The sequence below is a fragment of the Phyllobates terribilis genome, unplaced genomic scaffold (assembly GCF_046119375.1).
Source record: "Phyllobates terribilis strain yellow unplaced genomic scaffold, ASM4611937v1 Scaffold_12__6_contigs__length_324123572, whole genome shotgun sequence".
NCBI classification, from domain to species: domain Eukaryota; kingdom Metazoa; phylum Chordata; class Amphibia; order Anura; family Dendrobatidae; genus Phyllobates; species Phyllobates terribilis.
The window spans coordinates 303,098,264-303,117,539 of NW_027362772.1; the positions used below are offsets into that span (position 1 = coordinate 303,098,264).

Genomic DNA, 19,276 nt, shown 5'->3' on the forward strand with positions numbered 1-19,276 from the left:
TAGGGAAAAAAATGGATCCGGACTCCTATCAGCAGCCGAACTACACCTATTACAGATGCAAAAATGCAATAATTTTAGGATTTTTACCTGCTCGTAAGGGCCTACAGCCCTCCCAGGATTTATGGTTTTCTTGATAAATTCCCCAGACATCCGTTCAGCAATATTATCTCAATGTATTAATAGATTGATGTTTGGAGATCTATGAATTTCCCACATTCACACAGGACACAACATCACTTGAGTAATGACTCAAGTCAAGCGTTCGTGCGCCCCCAATAAAGGGGTCATGCACAGGGCAGAACTAGGTGCATAGTGTCTGTATGGCTCCCTGTGGCCCCCGGACCCCTCTAGGACATAAAACATCTCTACTGTTGCATCCGATGGAGCAAGATACAAATTTCCAAAACAATTCAAGAAAAAGAAAAACCGTCTGTATGAAATCGGAAGGCTACAGCGGTGCGCAGCGTCCTCTGCACAACCGAAAGGTCACCGACGTCACTTATACATGGATAATAGATGGGATTTCTCCACGAGGGAAGTGTCGGCCATTTCTGGCGGGAAGACAAAAGATCTAAACAAAAATGCCATCTGATCGAACACATTGGGGAACTAGCATTGAAATTTTTTTCCACCAATTGGGAAAAAAATTATTTACACAAACTATATGGAGGAAAGTATGTTCTCCTGGAATCACCAAACCCAGACTCCTCCATTAGACGCAGCTAGAGAAGTGCGATCAGTCACGGCACAGAACACGTCTCCTCCACACCACTCCATCCGACACTCTGCATTGTGCTTGGTGATGTACGGCTGTGTGCAGCTGCTCGGATATTGAGCTCCTGGAGGGGGCGTAGTGTTTGTGCTGATCTTAATACCAGAGGAGATCTGGACTCTGCAGTTATGGGGTCAGCAGAGCGGTGGTGACTTTTCTGCCCACAGCACTCGGCACCCCCCGCTCTGTAACGTTACAGGGTCTCCACTTTGTGACTGAGTTGCTGCGGTTCCTTCCACTTCTCAATCATATCACTCAGATGATGGGGGGGGAGAGATCCAGGAGGAAGAAATGTCCTGAACGGACTTGTTACCCCGGTGTCTCCTATTACAGGATCGTGCTGGTGTCATTGAGCTTTTCACCAACGGCCGTTAGTATAGGCAGACAGCATGGTGGGGGGGCTGGAGGTTAAATATCCTCGGCAATGAGGATGGAGGTTATACACCGGAGGGCGACAGGTCGCCACTTACATGCCATTTTTTACCACAACTGGACATTTTCTTTGATGCCATCTGCATTGCTCTTATTATGATAAATTACACCTATACAATGGCAAGAAATAAGTCTCGATGCCGCCGCTGCACACTGTGCGTCCCGATGCCGCCGATGCCCATTGTGCGTCCCGATGCCGCCGCTGCACACTGTGCGTCCCGATGCTGTAAGATTAATGCATCATGGCCGACCCTGTGAGAAATGCAATAGTGAGACAATGAAGACACGACCCAGCCTCTGCAATGTCATCATCATTTATTGTTTTTTTTCGTTTTTTTTCCCTTCCCAGACTCCATAACTCATTGGGAAGTAGGAAGTAAATTCTGCAGGAAAAAAGTGAAAATATAAGGAGAGGGAGAACACACGTCTTATTTTTTTTTTCTTTTTACAAGTTTCATTTTAAAAGTTTCCTGCCGTTCCACATGAAGAGAGTACAGGAATTCAAGTATGTCGTGGAGGGCAGTAATACAAAAAGGTTTCGTAAAAAAAAAAAAAAGAAAAAAAGCCAAAAAAAAAAAACCTTTGCACATGCCAGTCCCCCTGGCACCAGTCACTTTGGTAAGGCTAAACAATAGGTGCAAAAAGATTTCACATACAGGGCAATTATCCTCTCACATGTAAGCAGGAGGATGGGGGGGTGCAAAGTAACGTTGGGGTGTAACCTGGCAAACCATTACCTCCCCCCCGAATCTCAAGAAAGTCAGCAATTAAAAGCAAATCCCAGTGCTGCTCTTTCAGGAAAAAAAAATAATATTGAATGAAAAATAGAAAGGAAAAAAAAAAAAAAAAGCATCTAAAGCCTGTGATAAAACATCTGCAGTCGCTAAGCTTAAAACAAATTTACTTATAATATATAAATATATATTTGGTAATATATATCATATATTATATATAGATCATAAAAAGAGCGGCGGTCCACAAATCGGGTCCCAAAATTAGAATAGCGCATCTCGGAGGAAGGGACGTGTGGTTACGACATGAGAGGAAAACAAAAATTCTCAGCCCAAATATGGATTTTTTTGGGGGATATTTTCGATATCTTTTCACCCTGGCGTCCTGGCGGGAAGAACAGAAGGGGTGAAAAAAAAAAAAAAAAAGGATGTAGCAGCAGAAAAAAAATTATATATGTAAAAAAAATAATAATAATAAAAAAAAAAAAAATGATACATTATTGTAGTCAACTTGTCGCCTGCTTGTAGTGAAAGCTTGATGTTTCCCGTCCGTCTGCTCTCTGGCACGGATGAGCCCGACGGTCTCCGGAACGTAATTGTCGGCCCTTGTTAAGAAAATATAATCCCCTTTTTTGTGTATTCCTCGCCGGGTGAGCTCGTCTATGCGCGTGACATTATTTAAATATATGTACAGAGTTTCATCTGTGGTGGTGCGGCGGCCTCCAGACTGACAAACCTCTCTGCCATTCACGGACGCGTCATTGGTCGGCGCTCTGCTTCTCTCTCATCCACGCCTGGATCCTCTCCTTAAGTTCTGGCACTGAAACAAAAAGTATTCAAAAGATTTTTAATTTCCTGGGAAAAAAAAAAAAAAAAAAAAAAGTATAATACTGATCCAAAGAATAAGTGAGGAATTGGCGTATAATTGAGGGTCAGACCACTGGCACTGACCGAGAACATTGTCTTAAAAGGGGTTGTCCACCTCTCGTGACTTTTTTTTGTTGTTGCTTAAAATGCATGTATTTGGGGCTACAAATAATTTTTGAAATTGGGAATCATTAGAAATTCTGCCTCCTTTTTTTCCTTTACTCGTAAATTCAATTTTGATGTGGTCAAATCAGCTGAAAGGAGCTTAAAAAAAAAAAAAAAAGACCAGCTCACTGATGGATTCTCAGTTAGCCCACTCTGCAGCTAGCAATAGACGATGCAATTTGCAAAGCAGTATGTAAATTTTTTTAATTAAACCCAATTACAAATACGATTTTTAGCTAGAAATACACTCGTAAAAAAATTAAAAAATTGTCCCCAAACAACCCCTTTAAATAAAAGCAGCGGTGGCCATGCATCCATGTGCGCTCCGCTACTTTCATTCTCTATGGCACTTCCGGATCTGCGGGACAGGCGCAGCCCCACAGGCAATGCGAGGGACAGGCGCAGCCCCACAGGCAATGCGAGGGACAGGCGCAGCCCCACAGGCAATGCGCGGGACAGGCGCAGCCCCACAGGCAATGCGCGGGACAGGCGCAGCCCCACAGGCAATGCGCGGGACAGGCGCAGCCCCACAGGCAATGCGAGGGACAGGCGCAGCCCCACAGGCAATGCGCGGGACAGGCGCAGCCCCACAGGCAATGCGAGGGACAGGCGCAGCCCCACAGGCAATGCGAGGGACAGGCGCAGCCCCACAGGCAATGCGCGGGACAGGCGCAGCCCCACAGGCAATGCGCGGGACAGGCGCAGCCCCACAGGCAATGCGCGGGACACGCCCAGCCCCACAGGCAATGCGCGGGACACGCCCAGCCCCACAGGCAATGCGCGGGACACGCGCAGCCCCACAGGCAATGCGCGGGACACGCGCAGCCCCACAGGCAATGCGCGGGACACGCGCAGCCCCACAGGCAATGCGCGGGACACGCGCAGCCCCACAGGCAATGCGCGGGACACGCGCAGCCCCACATGCCTTGTTCTCAGGATCAGTGTAGGGGTCTTGTAGTTGCTTAGTGGGGGGTCCAACACCTTGTTGCCTATACTTTGGATAGGTGATGACTTTTCATTTTGGGAATAACCCTTTATGTGGTGAGGTTGCCATTTAGCCGATTGCTATAACGGACTGTCCTACTATGGAGGAACTCCTCCTTTAAGCCCAACGAGCTCTTGTTCTACCCAATTGATGCATATAAACGGCTGACCTTCAAGATAAAATTTTGCAGATTATCGGCAGCAACTGCAGGACATGATGCATATACCATATATACAGATCAGACCTGTGTGTGCAGGAGATTTGGTCTTATTTAATTGTAGAAATAAGAGACACCCCCGCCCATAGTCTGTCGAGACGGTAACACCCTAATGAAGGCATATGAAGCCACATAAAGACGGTTATATATCAGGTGTGCCAGGAAATGTGGCCATTAATGCTTTTCTTAATGATTCAATTATAGGAGAGGAATGCACCTCCCTTACATGACAGATTACAGAACGTCACCGCACCGATAAAACCGGCCGCAGACAAAGCAATGTGGGTCACAAAGTCTCCATTGTAAATGAAGTACAAGTGACCTCTGCGCCGCTCACTTCTATGGGAAAGACGCGATATCTCTAGGCAGTGATACGTGTATAATGTGAGACAACACATTGGGAAGCGGCGTGCGTCATACCTGGTTCAAGCATGTTCTCCGTGAGCGTTTGTCTATTGAAGGGATCTGTAGATGAATTAAGGAGGTGTCTCAGGATGATCGAGCGGTCCATGATGGTCCCAGACGGCAGTCTCACTGGCTCCGACATCAAAGTGTCCATCAGGGGATCTGGGTGTGATGAACACAAATTACTAAATGTGTGAAAAACACAATATTTACCCCCAATAGACTGTCACCTACAGGTTGTGACCCTCATCTGTAATCTGATGGGCAAAAAGGCCAAATATAACATTCATTTCTTGCCTTTTTGTCGTTAAGACAAATCCCTTTAACCAAAGACATGTTCTTAAGTGGCATTTGATGGATGCAAGCTTCCTTTTAGTTCCCAAGTGTTATTGTAGACAGTTTCCAAATAAATTCACTTTTACTTTATATTCCCTCTATACGTACATATACTGGAACTCTTGCACATACAGCAATACTGGCGTATTGAAATATATACAAAAAATAATGATGGAAGTACACAAATGGCAGTGACAGAGGCCTTCAGACAACACATCAACACCCCCTGATTGACAGCAGCTTTTAAGAGGTTAACCCTAGGATGCATAGCGCGGGCCTTTGAGGCCATTAGTTTACTTTTTTGCTATTTTCTGCAAGATTAGTTAACTTTTGAAACTCTAGGTATTCCTCAGACTTGTAGTTTTTGTAAATTTCCAGTTGTTTATATCGTTTTATGTGATAGACATTTTTTTTTATAAAAATGCTTTTTTGGAAAACCACATATTTCCACGACACAGGCCTTTTAGGCCCATATTATGTTTATCATATACTCATCATCAGGGGTTAAACGCCTTTAACGATGCAAAGAAACCTTTGCAGGCTTTCTGACAACATACTTTTATTTTTCCTGAGTAATAAAATACCTCTGAACTCATCTGGAGCATCACTATAATCGATCTCTGCCCGGGCGTTCCGGGCCACAATCTCCTCCACCTTCTCCGCCAAGAGCTTGAACTTCTCGATGGCGATCGTAGATTTAATTCCGGCCTTCTTCATTTTGGATATGACCTCTTCGAAAAGTTCTTTGCTATAGGATCTCTGGGGAAAGAGCACAAATGTGTTTGTCATTTCATTCTGCTGCTGGATCTAAGGTGACATCTGTGCGCTATCCATAGGTAACAGATGTATGGTTGTCGTACACACCTGGTCATCTGCTATGGCCTTTGCAAATCGGGGACAGTCTAAATGCAGGTAGATATCTGTAAGCTGATCCAGAAGTTTCTTTGGTTCAAAACCATACTTCTCTGGGTTCTCCACCTTCAAGTCTCGACACTTCGGTCCACATAGCTGCTGCAGGTTAAAATTGAGCATGGCTGCTAACCGGGGACCAAGCTCCTGCAGAAAAAGAAAGCAGAATATAGACGGCAACGATTAAAGGTGAAATACAACGGGATCCGCAATCAGAAAGTCAGAGGTGCAGCACTCACGGGTCTGAGGAACGGCTTTTGCACTTGTTTGGTAAGAATGTGGAACATGTCAACAGTCTCGGTGGCTAAAGCAAGATAGGACCGGGAGACGCGCTCATCTTGGGCCAGCTGGGACTGGCGTGCTTGCTGCTGATCCTGAAAAGTAAATGCAAACGTATCATAAACGCCTGCAACATAATCATCAGGCTTCCTATGATAAGACATCAGTACAGCACAGGGCACACGAAACCAGAAATGGATATGCCCTCCCCAGCTCCGACAGCCCCGTCATGCAGAAGGCAAGTTGCATTGTGACACTGACCCGAGGCAGCTGCTCCCAGTGCTCCTTGTTCCTCATCTCCTCTTGCATTTCATGGATTCGCTTCAGGGACTCCAAGCTCTCGTCCAGCAGGAAGGTGGTGTCATTAATCAGCATGTTTATGTATCGCACAAACTGCTTCCCCGAGCTGCAAACGCAAGAACATGTCAATATCGATCCTTACCCAAAAAGCAAAAAAAAAAAAAATCAAAGACATCACAGCTAAACGGGTCAAGACACTCGCAGATTCAGGAGACACTATTAGATACGTACATTATATTTTCTGCTCAGTTTTCCTAGTTTAATAATAGGTCATGAAAATGTTTCTACCAATATCAAGGCATTTCAAGGACCTGCATTATGACGAGGAACACTGGGGTAATTGTGTGAGTGACGGATCCAAACTCTAGAAACAAACATGTCTGCGTTTAGGACCTTGATAAATTCTGAGGAGCACCATGGATGTGATTATGTGAAGACACATAGTGAACAGTCATATAAGGCACATGAAATATGTGCATATCCGGAACAAATAGTGTTAGATCTGGAGAAAGTATGTGCTAGGAAGTACTAAGCTCCAGCGAACCAAGGGCGTCTCTACTGCAGGCAAAACTTGCATAATAGATCCTAAGCTGGAGGAAAAAAGCAAAATTTCACCTCCTAGTTCTTTCCAAGGCAAGTCCAGCAATACCTTTACATGATCAGTCTGTTCCTCCATTAATGGGAAATAAGTTTTTGAATTGATGAGCAAATGAGGCTGAATGGCTATGGTAGATCTGAAGCCTCTGTCACTCCAGCTCTATGCCTTACCCAATGCCACCGCCTCCTGCTTGACTGACAGCTCCTTAGCCTGTAGTCACACGGCATAGAGGCTGTAAGTCAAGCAGGAGGCGGCGGAGCTGGCCGGGGAATAGAGCTGGAATGACAGAGGCTTCAGATCTACCATAACTCTTTCGACTCATGTGTGTATAAATTCAAACGCCAATTGCGCAGTAACAGGAACAGATTGGCCACGTAAAGGGATTGCTGGACTTTTCTTTGAAAAAGCTACATATGCATAAAAACAGAAATTGCAATGCGCACACATTCCAATTTTTGCATCCCTTGCCGCTTGTTTCTGCAGGGGTACATATACCTGGGTGGGAGTGCCAGGTTTTACTGTCCAATTGACAGTTTTTGTTCATTTATGTGAATAAAAATAGTTTGGGAGATGAGGCCTCTTTAATGGATACATGGAGCTTGTGCAAAGATGGCAGCAACAGCCTGAATCAGCCCGTTATCAACCATGTAATTCTGTATACCTGCTGGATATACACTAAATGGCTGCACAATCATCCAGGTAAACAGTAGTTGCATCCACTAAACCATGTAGCCTTTAAAAGGGTAATTCTCATGGTCTTAAAAAGGGGGAAAAAACTGCAAAGTGCTTGTAAAAACATGCAACTTTGCAATTGACTTGTTATTAAAAACACTCCCCATTCTCACGACCGGAGGAACTTTTAATTTTAATGTTTACCGCTAACAGCCCAGGGACCGGGTCATTTCTGCTGGACAATCACGTTGCAGTGAGGTTGTCTCATACAATTTGAGGCTGATTCTTGTGGTTTTTGCACTTACTTGAATTCTTCCATAAATGTGCCATGATGAGCCGGATTCTGCCAGAGGCTTTTAAAGATAGTGCTTATGTGGTAGCGGATGGTGAACTTATCGTAGAACTCGCTGGTGGCGCCCGTGTGCTCGACATCTGGAGAGAGAAGCAGAAACGCTTACTGATGAACCCACAGCCTGAGAAAAAGCAGGCCATGACACGGAGCACTGCCTCAGAAAAATATCCAGTGCCCCCCGAGCTGGAGGCCACGAGAGAACCAGAGAAAATCTGATTTTGCAAGTCGACACAGTGGAACTAATGGAAGGAATCGCTCGGGCAGAAGCCATGAAAGAACTGTCCGAATAAACACAAGGTCATGCCATGCAAGGCTCACGCATTTCTCACATTCCCAGCCATTAGCTACTGAGGGGGCGGCGAGAGGTCCTTCATTAATGATGGGAAATGCACTAAACATATACAACACCCAGCGGCCAAGAGGGACTATCCTCTTCAGTAATACCCACCAATGAGACTGATCATGGTGAACGGCCGCCTTGTCCCTTACCTGTGTAAAACTTCATCAGAGAGGGCACGAGAAGTTTGACGGACAAAGGGTGACCTTCAATCATCTCAAAAAACTTCTGAGTCCGATGCTGGATAGCCGGATTAGTCACGAACATGACCTCCACCAGCTTGGCCACCAGGTACGGGTTTCGGATATAATTCTGGTTGCATAGAAGCACCACCAGGAACGTCGCAACATCCTGAGTACAGGACTCGAAGAGAACCTGAGGAGCATATCTGGGGGGGAATCCAAGAAAATCAATGAGCAAAGCCCCCCCCCAAGCAAGATATACAAAATCAATATAGAGGAACATGAGGAGCAGAGTACAAACAGTATACAAGGGAGACCACAGGTTAACTTACTGCACAATAAAAAACAAAAATTCAGCTACATCTTCTACATAAAACTCCGGCAGTGCAGCAAATATCTTGGGAATCTCTGGGTTTAAAGGCAGCGTTATACTGGAAGAGAAAAAAAAACATTGTCATGTCAGACGAATATAAGGATGAAGTTTTCTCGGTTCAACAATACAAATGATCAACTTGTTATCACTGCATCTGAAGGAAAACTAACCTCGGGTAAGCAGGATCTACCAAGCGTAATAAGAGTTGTATAACCATCCCGTAGAAATTGAGGCATCTTCTGAGGAAGTTTTCATCCAGTAAACCGGCATCGGCACAGGCCTTACAACGTACTAGTTTCTGCAGTAAGAACAGATGGAGGAATCTTATAGCTTTCGATGCACTGAATTAAATGAGGTTTTTTGTATTAGAAAACTGCACAAAAGCAAAATGAGGGCATAAAAGAACCAAATCAATTCAAATTAAGTGGACCTGTCACTGCGCAGAAAAACTGAGTGAAATACCTAGTAAAAATGCCTGAGCTCCCCTGATTCTGCTGCTGTTTTCAGTTTTACTCTGAGCCACTCCATTGCAGAGATATTCACATAATTACATTTTGAGCACAGTATGTGAAATCTCTGTTTGTAGATCAACGGGGCGTTTCTTCAGAGTCTTCTCTGGAGGTAAGAGAAAATAGAATTAGTCTTACCGGTAATTCGGTTTCTAAGACCCTCCACGACAGCACCACCTGGAGGTTGCCTCCCCATCCTAATTAGGGACAGGAAACACAAGAGGTTAAATAGCCCGTCCCCTATACTATCCCCCGTGTTTTCAAAGGACCACACAAGATGAATGATTCAATAATATTTTAGTAACACTAAGGAGTTTTTGTCATAAATCAAGAAAGGGCGGGAATTACCCGTGCTGTCGTGGAGGGTCTTAGATACAGAATTAGTCTTACTAGTAATTCGATTTTCTCCAATCCCCTCCACGACAGCACCACCTGGAGCAACACCAAAGAATGAATTTTAGGGAGGGACAACCGCCTGAAGGACTTTCCTTCCAAATGCTAGGTCTCCATTTGACATTACATCCAATCTATAATGTTTAGCAAAGGTATGGACGGATGACCATGTAGCTGCCCCGCAAATCTGCTGGACGGATGCGCTGGCCTTTTCAGTCCAGGAGACAGACTTAGCTCTGGTGGAATGAGCTTTCAAGGATTCTGGAGGAAGCAAATCCTGATTTTTGTATGCCTCACAAATCGCTTTTTTAATCCAATTTGCCAGCATATTTTTGGAGATTTTCTTCCCTTTGTTGGGGCCTCCATATTGCACAAATAGGCTCTGATCCTTTCTCCAGGACTCAGTCTGACTTAAGTAGAAGATGATAGTCCTAACATCCAGCGAGTGGAACTCCTCTTCGCTATTTGATGGATTCTGACAAAAGGATGGAAGGATTATAGGCTGAGACATATGGAATTCAGATGAGATTTTGGGAAGAAATGAAGGCTCCAACTAGAGAATGATTCTGTCTTCCAAAACACGAAAGTAAGGCTCTCTGATGGAAAGTGCTTGAATTTCCCCCACTCTCCTAGCTGTAGTCAGGGCTACCAACAATGCTGCTTTCCATGACAGCTTGTCTATTTGAGATTCAGATATTGGCTCGAAAGGTTGCATGGTAAGACCTTTAAGAACAGTATTGAGATCACAAGGTGGAAAATTTCTTGCTCTTGTCAGGTTCATTCGTGATGCAGCCATCATGAATCTCCTAATCCATCTGTTTTGGGCCAAGTCAGTATCAAAATAGGAACTTAGGGCCGAGATCTGGACCTTAAGAGTGCTTGGTCTTAATCCTTTAGATCAGGGGTCCTCAAACTATGGCCCGTGGGCCACATGCAGCCCGCGGAGGACTTTTATCCGGCCTGCCGGGCTGTGGGCAGAGGAGAGCGGTGTCAGCGCCCGCCCTCCCCCCCCGCTTGCTCAGGGCCCCGGCAGCCCGATACTTACCTCTCCCCGTGCCTCCGCAGATCCGCTGTCTTCCTGGTGTGCGCTCCCTGTGACGTCTCAGGTCAGAGGGTGCGGTGACGTCTTTACACCGCGTCCTCCCGAGTGCCGTCACAGGGAGCGCAGAGAGGGACAACGCCGGCAACGCTGGAGTCCGGACCTGAGCAGCGGCAGCAGGTGAGGAGGAGGGACGTGAGTATTGGATTTTTTTTTTAATGTATGGAGGCATGGGACATAATATTAGGGGTGACATCCTGCATGTGGCATTATATGGGGAGGGGGGGTGACATCCTGAATGGGGCATTATATGGGGGGGGGTGACATCCTGCATGTGGCATTATATGGGGAGGGGGGGTGACATCCTGAATGGGGCATTATATGGGGGGGGTGACATCCTGAATGGGGCATTATATGGGGGGGGTGACATCCTGAATGGGGCATTATATGGGGGGGGAGGTGACATCCTGAATGGGGCATTATATGGGGGGGGGGGTGACATCCTGAATGGGGCATTATATGGGGGGGGGGTGACATCCTGAATGGGGCATTATATGGGGGGGGGTGACATGCTGCATGGGGCATTATATGGGGGGGGGGGGGACATGCTGCATGGGGCATTATATGGGGGGTGACATCCAGCATGGGGCATTATATGGGGGGGGGGGTGACATCTAGCATGGGGCATTATATGGGGGGGTGACATCCAGCATGGGGCATTATATGGGGGGGTGACATCCAGCATGGGGCATTATATGGGGGGGTGACATTCTGCATGGGGCATAATATGGGGGGTGACATCCTGCATGGGGCATTATAAGGGGGAAACAGCCTGCCTATTGAGGACCTATGCAGCCTATTTGGGACATTTACCTGCCTATTGGGGACCTTTACCTGCCTATTGGGGACATTTACCTGCCTATTGGGGACATTTACCTGCCTACTGGGGACATTTACCTGCCTACTGGGGACATTTACCTGCCTACTGGGGACATTTACCTGCCTACTGGGGACATTTACCTGCCTATTGGGGATATTTACCTGCCTATTGGGGACCTATGCTGCCTATTGGGTACAGTTACCTACCTATTGAAATACCGGTTGATTTAACTTTACTTGTTCTTCATTTTAAATATTGTATTTGTTCCTGTATTGTTTTTTTTACTACAAAATAAGATATGTGCAGTGTGCATAGGAATTTGTTCATAGTTTTTTTTAAAAACTATATTCCGGCCCTCCAATGGTCTGAGGGACCGTGAACTGGCCCCCTGTTTAAAAAGTTTGAGGACCCCTGCTTTAGATAGACCGTTTTGCCAAAAATCCAGAATCTTAAATATATTCGGCTGAAAGGGATCTAGTGTATGAGGGTCTTACCACAGCTTGAAGGTCTTCCGGATCTTTCCATAAATGGAGTTCGTGACCTGTTTCCTGCTTTTCTGCAGTGTATGGATCACCTCCTCTGAAAAGCCTCTGGCCTTCAGGATGGTGGCTTCAGAAGCCAGGCTGCTAAGGAGAGATTTTGAGGGGTCGGATGGTAGATCGGACCCTGATGCAACAGATCCGTGTATCTGAGGAAGAGTCAACGGATCTGCCACCTTCAAACTGTTCAATATTCCGAACCATGCCCTTTTGGGCCACATGAGGATTGTTTTACCCTTTCGGCCCTGATTTTTTGTAAAGTCCTTGGTAACAGAATTGGGGGAAACGCATATGCGAGTCTGACTGAGCAAATGCGTCTATCCCCGCTGCCGAACCCTAGGGGTCCAGGGATAAAAAGGTTTTTACTTTGGCGTTCTCGTGGTTTGCGAACAGATTCACTTCTGGATTTCCCCATTTCTGTACGACCATGTGGAATATTTTCCAGTTCAGACTCCATTCCCCCGGATGAAGGTCCCTTCTGCTTAATAAATCTGACTGATAATTGTCGGAGCCCTTCAGGTGCAGATCTGACAGGTATAGGAGATGAAGCTCTGTCCAGCGAAAGATCCTTGCTGAGATTAACTGCGGGTTTCTGTTCCTTGTGCTTCCCTGATGTCTCAGGTGGGCTACCGTTGTCATATTGTCCGAGTATATTCTGACATGCGACCCCTCGACCAGAAGGGTCTCTTCCACAGCTTTCAATTCTCTTAAGTTCGAGGACTGATCCGCAATTTCTTGCGACCAAATTCCCTGAAAGGCCACCTGGGAGACCACAGCTCCACATCCCCTCTTGCTGGAATTTGTCTTGACTGACACAAATGGATGCTGAAACCATTCTGTTCCCTTTTCCAGATTTCTCGGACAAAGCCACCATCTTAAAGATATTTTCACCTGCTATGGTAGATGAATCCTGCTGGTGAGGGGAACTTAAGAGATCTGTCCCAGTGGGAAAGGATGAAGTTCTGGAGAACCCTTGTATGTGCTTGAGCCCAAGGTACTGCTTGAATAGAGGAGGTCATGGTCCCCAGGACGGACATGGCAAATCTTATTGAGACCTTGTTCTGGTTTATTAGTGAAGAGTCATCTGGAGGTGCTCCTTCAATATTGGGACTGAGGGAGCCATTAATAAAAAAAATCATCCAAATACGGAACGATACTGATGACCCGTCTTCTTACAAAGGCCACCACTTCCGCCATGAGCTTCGTGAACAAGCGGGGAGCCGACAAAATCCCCAAGGGAAGCACGTTAAACTGAAAATGATGTATTCTTTGATTTTGACTTACAGCAAATCTGAGGAACTTCCTGTAAGAAGGATGAATTGGCACATGATAGTGCACCTCTTGCAGGTCTATTGTTGCCATCACAAAATCTTCCCCAATTAGTGGAATTGTGGACTTTAAAGATTCCATCTTGAACCTTCTGTATTTTACATATTGGTTGAGACGTTTCAGATTGAGAATTATCCTGTAGGCACCTGATGCCTTTTTTAACAAGAATATTCGAGAATGGTGACCTTCTCATAGTTCTCTGCCAGGAACTGTTGATATTACTCCTGCATTTTGTAAATCCTGAAGACCTGATATAAGGACTTTCTGCAATCTTGAGGAAGACAAGGTTGTCATCTCTACTCTTCTTGGTGGGTAAGCAGCGAAGCCGATTTTGACTCCTGTTTCCACCATCTCCAGTATCTTTCTGTCTGTTGATATTAGCCGCCACTGTGGAAGGAAACTTGCAATCCTGCCTCCTACCTTCCTGGCTTCATTGTCTGTCTTGTCTTGAAAAATATTCTTCCCTCTTCCACCTTTGGGGTAATACCAGCGACCGGATTTTCCTTTTCCTCTATAGTGAAACGATTGCTGTTGCTGAGGTGGAAGAAAAGGAAATTTTTGTGTACTCACCGTAAAATCTCTTTCTCTTAGCCTCTAATTGAGGGACACAGGACCATGGGTGTTATGCTGCTGTCCACTAGGAGGCGACACTATGCATAATCTTAAAAAGATTAACCTTGGCTCCTCCTCTGCAGTATACACCCCTGGACGGCGTCAGCCTTCTCCAGTTTTGTGCAAAAGCAATAGGAGGAACGCAACATGGATAACATAACCATGCCTATAAGAAGGCAACTATGTACGAGCTCAAAACAATATGAGAACTCAACATAACGGCCTGGAATGGGCGACAGGGTGGGAGCTGTGTCCCCCCAATTAAAGGCTAAGAGAAAGAGATTTTACGGTGAGTACACAAAAATCTCCTTTACTCTGTCGCCTCATTTGGGGACACAGGACCATGAGACGTCCCAAAGCAGTCCCTGGGTGGGAAGCAATGGACGAATATTGTGTAGACAGGCCCCTATAATTGAGGCACTGCCGCCTGCAGGATACGTCTACCCAGGCTCGCGTCTGCTGAGGACTGGGTATGAACCATGCAGTGTTTGACAAACGTGTGTAGGCTAGTCCAGGTGGCTGCCTTACACACTTGTTTTGCCGAAGCCTGGTGCCGAATGGCCCAGGAGGCCCCTACCGCACGTGTAGAGTGTGCGGTAATACCGGCTGGAAGAGGAGAATTTTTGAGGCGGTAGGCCTCTTGTATGGTGGATTTGATCCACCTAGCAAGGGTAGCTTTGGAAGCTGGCAGACCCTTGCGGCCACCTTCCAGAAGAAGGAAAAGAGAATCAGACTTCCGGAAGGGCGCAGTCCTAGACACATAGATACGTGATGCCCTGACAAGGTCAAGCGTATGCAGAGCCTTCTCCACTCTATGAACCGGGACTGGACAGAGGGATGGCAGCGAAATTTCCTCATTGAGGTGGAAGTTGGACACAACCTTCAGAAGGAAGGATGGAACCGTACAGAGGACTACCTTGTCCTGGTAAAAAAAAATAGGAAGGGTTGTCTGCAGGAGAGTGCTGTCAGTTCAGACACCCTGCGTAGCGAGGCGATTGCTACCAGGAAAACCACTTTCTGGAATAGAAGGCGGAGTGGGACTTCACTAAGGGGTTCAAAGGTGTTTCCTGCAATGTTGTCAGCACCAGGTTGAGGTCCCACGTTTCTAGTGGTCGTCTGTAGGGGGGAACCAATCGGGAAACCCCCTGAAGAAATGTCCTTACTTGCGGCTTGTTAGCAATGCGCATCTGAAAGAGCACTGAGAGAGCTGACACCTGGCTCTTAAGGGAGGCCAGGGACAGTCTGGCCTCCAGACCCGATTGGAGAAACCCAAGTACCCTGGGGAGGGAATAAGAGAATGGGGTCTGGCAACGAGATTCCCACAAGGTAAAAAAGGCTTTCCAGGTACAGTAATAAATCTTAGCAGAGGTTGGCTTCCGTGCCCTGATCATGGTTCCAATGACGTCCGGCGAGAACCCTAACTGGGTTAGAACCCAGGTCTCAATGGCCATGCCGTCAAATTGAGGGCCCCTGAGTTCTGGTGGTAGAACGGGCCTTGTGACAGAAGATCCGGGCGGTCGGGGAGACGCCAGGGGACGTCTGCTGTGAGCTGTACGATGTCGGCGTACCATGTACGTCTGGGCCAGTCTAGCGCGATGTGGATGGTTGGAACTGCCTCTTGCTTGATCTTCCTCACCACTCTGGATATCAGGGGGAGAGGTGGAAAAATGTACAGGAGCTGGAACTGGGTCCAGTCCTGAACCAGGGCGTCCGCTCCTAGAGCCCGTGGGTCGTGAGCTCTGGCCATGAAGTTGGAGACCTTGGCATTAAAGTGGGATGCCATTAGGTCCACATCCGGAGTCCCCCAGCGATGGCAGATCTGGCGAAAAACTTCGGGATGGAGAGAGAGCTCTCCCGAGTCCATTGCTTGCCGGCTGAGGAAGTCTGCTTCCCAGTTGTCCACACCCGGAATGTGGACCGCAGAGAGAACCGAACCTGTGTCTTCCGCACAGTGGAGAATGTGTGTCACTTCTCGCATCGCCTGGGCACTGCGGGTCCCCCCATGGTAATTCACATATGCCACAGCCATGGCATTGTCCGACTGTACTCTGATGTGAGAGGCTGCCAGTAAGTGATGGAAGACTCTCAACGCCAGGAGGATGGCACGAATTTCCAAGATGTTGATGGGCATTGTTGCTTCCGCTGGGGACCACTTGCCCTGTGCTCTGTGGTGTAGGTGTACTGCATCCCAACCCGTCAGGCTTGCGTCGGTGGTCAGAACCTTCCATTGACCCGTGAGAAAGGATTTCTCCTTTGTTAGTGAGGTTGGCTTGAGCCACCAGTGCAGGGACCTCCTGGTTGACGACGTCAGCTGGAACTCCCTGTCGAGAGAAAAAGGGTTCCTGTCCCATGACTTGAGGATGGCTAGTTGGAGAGGCCTGAGGTGAAGCTGGGCAAATGGGACCGCTTCTATTGCCTCCATCATCCTGCCAAGGACTCTCATGGCAAACCGGAGAGATCGAGGGGGTTTGCTGAGGAGAGTGCGAACTCCTAGACGGAGAGGCAGTGCCTTGTCCTTGGGAAGGAGCACTAGACCCCTGAAGGTGTTAAATAGCATTCCCAGGAACGTCAGAGACTGACTCAGGGTTGGTTATGACTTTTGTAGGTTGACTAAACAGCCCAGGCGACTCAGAGTGTAGATTGTGATTGAGACGCTGAGCTCGCAGTCCTTGAAGGTGGGAGCCTTGATAAGAAGATCGTCCAGGTATGGAACGACTACTATGCCTCTGGAGTGCAGGACGTCCATGGTGGCTGCCATGACTTTAGTAAACACTCTGGGAGCTGTGGCGAGTCAGAACGGGAGAGCCACGAACTGGTAGTGGTCCTGGTCGATTGCGAACCTGAGAAATCTCTGATGGGGGGGTACAATTGGTATATGCAGGTATGCGTCTTGTATGTCTATGGAGGCGAGAAATTCTCCCTTTTCCATGGACGCAATGATGGACCGAAGGGACTCCATGCGGAAATGACGTACCCGTACATATTTGTTGAGCTATTTCAGGTCCAGTATGGGCCGTACGCCGCCTCTTTTCTTGGGGACTACGAATAGATTGGAGTAGAACCCTCGTAAGCGCTCGGCAGCGGGGAACGGTACTATGACTGCTGCTTGAAGAAGCGAGAAGACCGCTTGGCGGAAGGCACAAGCCTTGGCTGGCGGTTTTGGGGGAACAGACAGAATGAGTCTGTTTGGTGGGTTGTAAGTGAACTCTATCTTGTATCCCGAAGACACTAGTTCCATGACCCACCTGTCTTCTGTAATAGGCAGCCAGACTTGATGAAAGAGCAAAAGTCGGCCGCCTACAGATGGGGTGTCTTCCGGAGTCCATGACTCATGATGAGGAGGAAGTCTGAGATTTTCCTCTATTGAACTTTGACTGGCCTGCTTTTGACTGCCAGGTCTTGTCCGACTTTTGCGTCGACCGCGAGTTGTCCCTGCGTAGGGAGCGGTTGCTATTTTGTGCTGGCCGCGAGACGGACCAGCCCAAAGAGTTCCGAAAGGATCGGAATCGAGTTTGGTTACGCTTCTTGTAAGTGCGTTTGGGTTTCAGTTGGGGGAGAGAGGTACTCTTACCCCCGGTGGCGTTGGATATCATCGTGTCCAACCGTTCACCAAAAAGTCGACCACTGAGGTACGGGAGGTGCGTGAGGGACTTCTTTGAGGCTGCGTCTGCTTTCCATTCCTGCAGCCAGAGGATACGCCGAATCATGATGGCGTTTGATGCCATCCCAGCTGCACCCCTTGCAGAATCCAGAGCTGCATGAAGCATGTAATCTGCTACAAGTGCTATTTGAACCGCTTGGTCCGACAGCTCAGGAGCAGATACTTGGAGGCCAGCTTGTAAATTTTGGGCCCAACCCAGGATGGCCTTGGCAGCCCAAACTGAAGCAAACGCGGGAGCCAGGGAAGCCCCTGTGGCCTCGAAAATTGAACAAGCCATGCGTTCTACCTGCCGGTCTGCTGTGTCCCTGAGGGTTGAGCTATCTGGCAGTGAAAGGAGTGACTGTGCTGCTAGCCTAGAGACTGGGGGATCCACTTCGGGTGGATCTGTCCATTCCTTGGTGGTCTCCTGTGGGAAGGGGTACCGCGCCTCCAGATATTTGCGATTGGTAAACTTCTTCTCAGGCTGTGAGAACTGCTTTTTAAGGATCAACTTAAACTCTGGGTGGTCAAAGAAGACCTTAGGCGGCTTCAGAACTCCTTCAAAGGAAATCTTGTGTTGTGGTGCCTCCGGGGGCGGATCAGAAATGTCCAGCACCCAATGGATGGACGAGATTAGGTCCTCAACTAGCGCTGTATTGCTAGGGGGGATTGGGATCAGAGACCCTTCAGTTTCCTTGTCTGAGTCGGAATCACAGATGCCTTACGAATCCTGTGTAGCGCTAAGGCGCCTCCTGCTGGGTCAACCAGGGTGGAGGCCTTCTCTGGTCAGGGATCGCTGTGGATAACGGCATTGTCTATCCCTGGTAGGGGACGGTCTAGAAGACCTGGAACTACGGTGTCTCTCCCTAGAAGGGGATGACCGTGTGCTATGGGATGACGCAGATGAACGTGACCTGTGGGTCCGCTTGTGTCCTGACCTAGACGTGGATGTGCCCGGGTAGTCATGTCCCTGAGTCGAGCCTTCCCTTTGCTGGGTAGCGTTCATAGCCAAGGCATGACTCTGCAGAGTCTGGAGCAATGCGGAGGTTAGGTTATCTATAGACTACGTCATAGATTGCGACATCTGAGTGACCCATTCCGGCATGACATTAGACACCGAAGCATTGGCAGGGGCTTCTTGGGGCTCTGGCACAATAGTCTGGATGTAGTCCTGGCAGTGCGGGTATGTTCTGCCACTTGGGAGAGTATTGCTGCAGGCTGTACAGAGTGTGTAATAGCAGTTCTACCTGGTTCTCTTGGACCTTGAGCCCGTCATAGTGCACTGGGGTGGCTATGCAGAGGAGCCTGGACTCACAGCCGAGGAAGAACTCCAGCTGTGATCTTATCCCACCAGTGTGTCCCTAGGTCCAGAGCCGAAGATCCACAGTCCTGTGCTCCCCGGAGACTGGCTTGTCTTCCCTTA

At 47.7% G+C, this 19,276-nt stretch overlaps 1 protein-coding gene across 2 annotated transcripts in view; it reads right to left on the reverse strand.

The window, feature by feature from the left end:
- Positions 1–1,513: 1,513 nt before the first annotated feature.
- UBE4B (ubiquitination factor E4B) overlaps positions 1,514–19,276 on the reverse strand; it is a 49,661-nt gene continuing 31,898 nt past the window's right edge. The window contains exons 20-29 of one of the 2 annotated variants that reach the window (XM_073657280.1): positions 9,083–9,210; positions 8,872–8,970; positions 8,510–8,745; positions 7,974–8,100; positions 6,360–6,504; positions 6,059–6,193; positions 5,775–5,966; positions 5,495–5,669; positions 4,590–4,736; positions 1,514–2,755 (exon numbers count right to left, since the gene is read on the reverse strand). In XM_073657280.1, coding sequence (XP_073513381.1) covers positions 2,694–2,755; positions 4,590–4,736; positions 5,495–5,669; positions 5,775–5,966; positions 6,059–6,193; positions 6,360–6,504; positions 7,974–8,100; positions 8,510–8,745; positions 8,872–8,970; positions 9,083–9,210 — 1,446 coding nt within the window. In that variant the 3' untranslated portion in view covers positions 1,514–2,693. The remainder of the gene's footprint in view (positions 2,756–4,589; positions 4,737–5,494; positions 5,670–5,774; positions 5,967–6,058; positions 6,194–6,359; positions 6,505–7,973; positions 8,101–8,509; positions 8,746–8,871; positions 8,971–9,082; positions 9,211–19,276) is intronic. The other variant, XM_073657279.1, reaches the window with a different exon arrangement.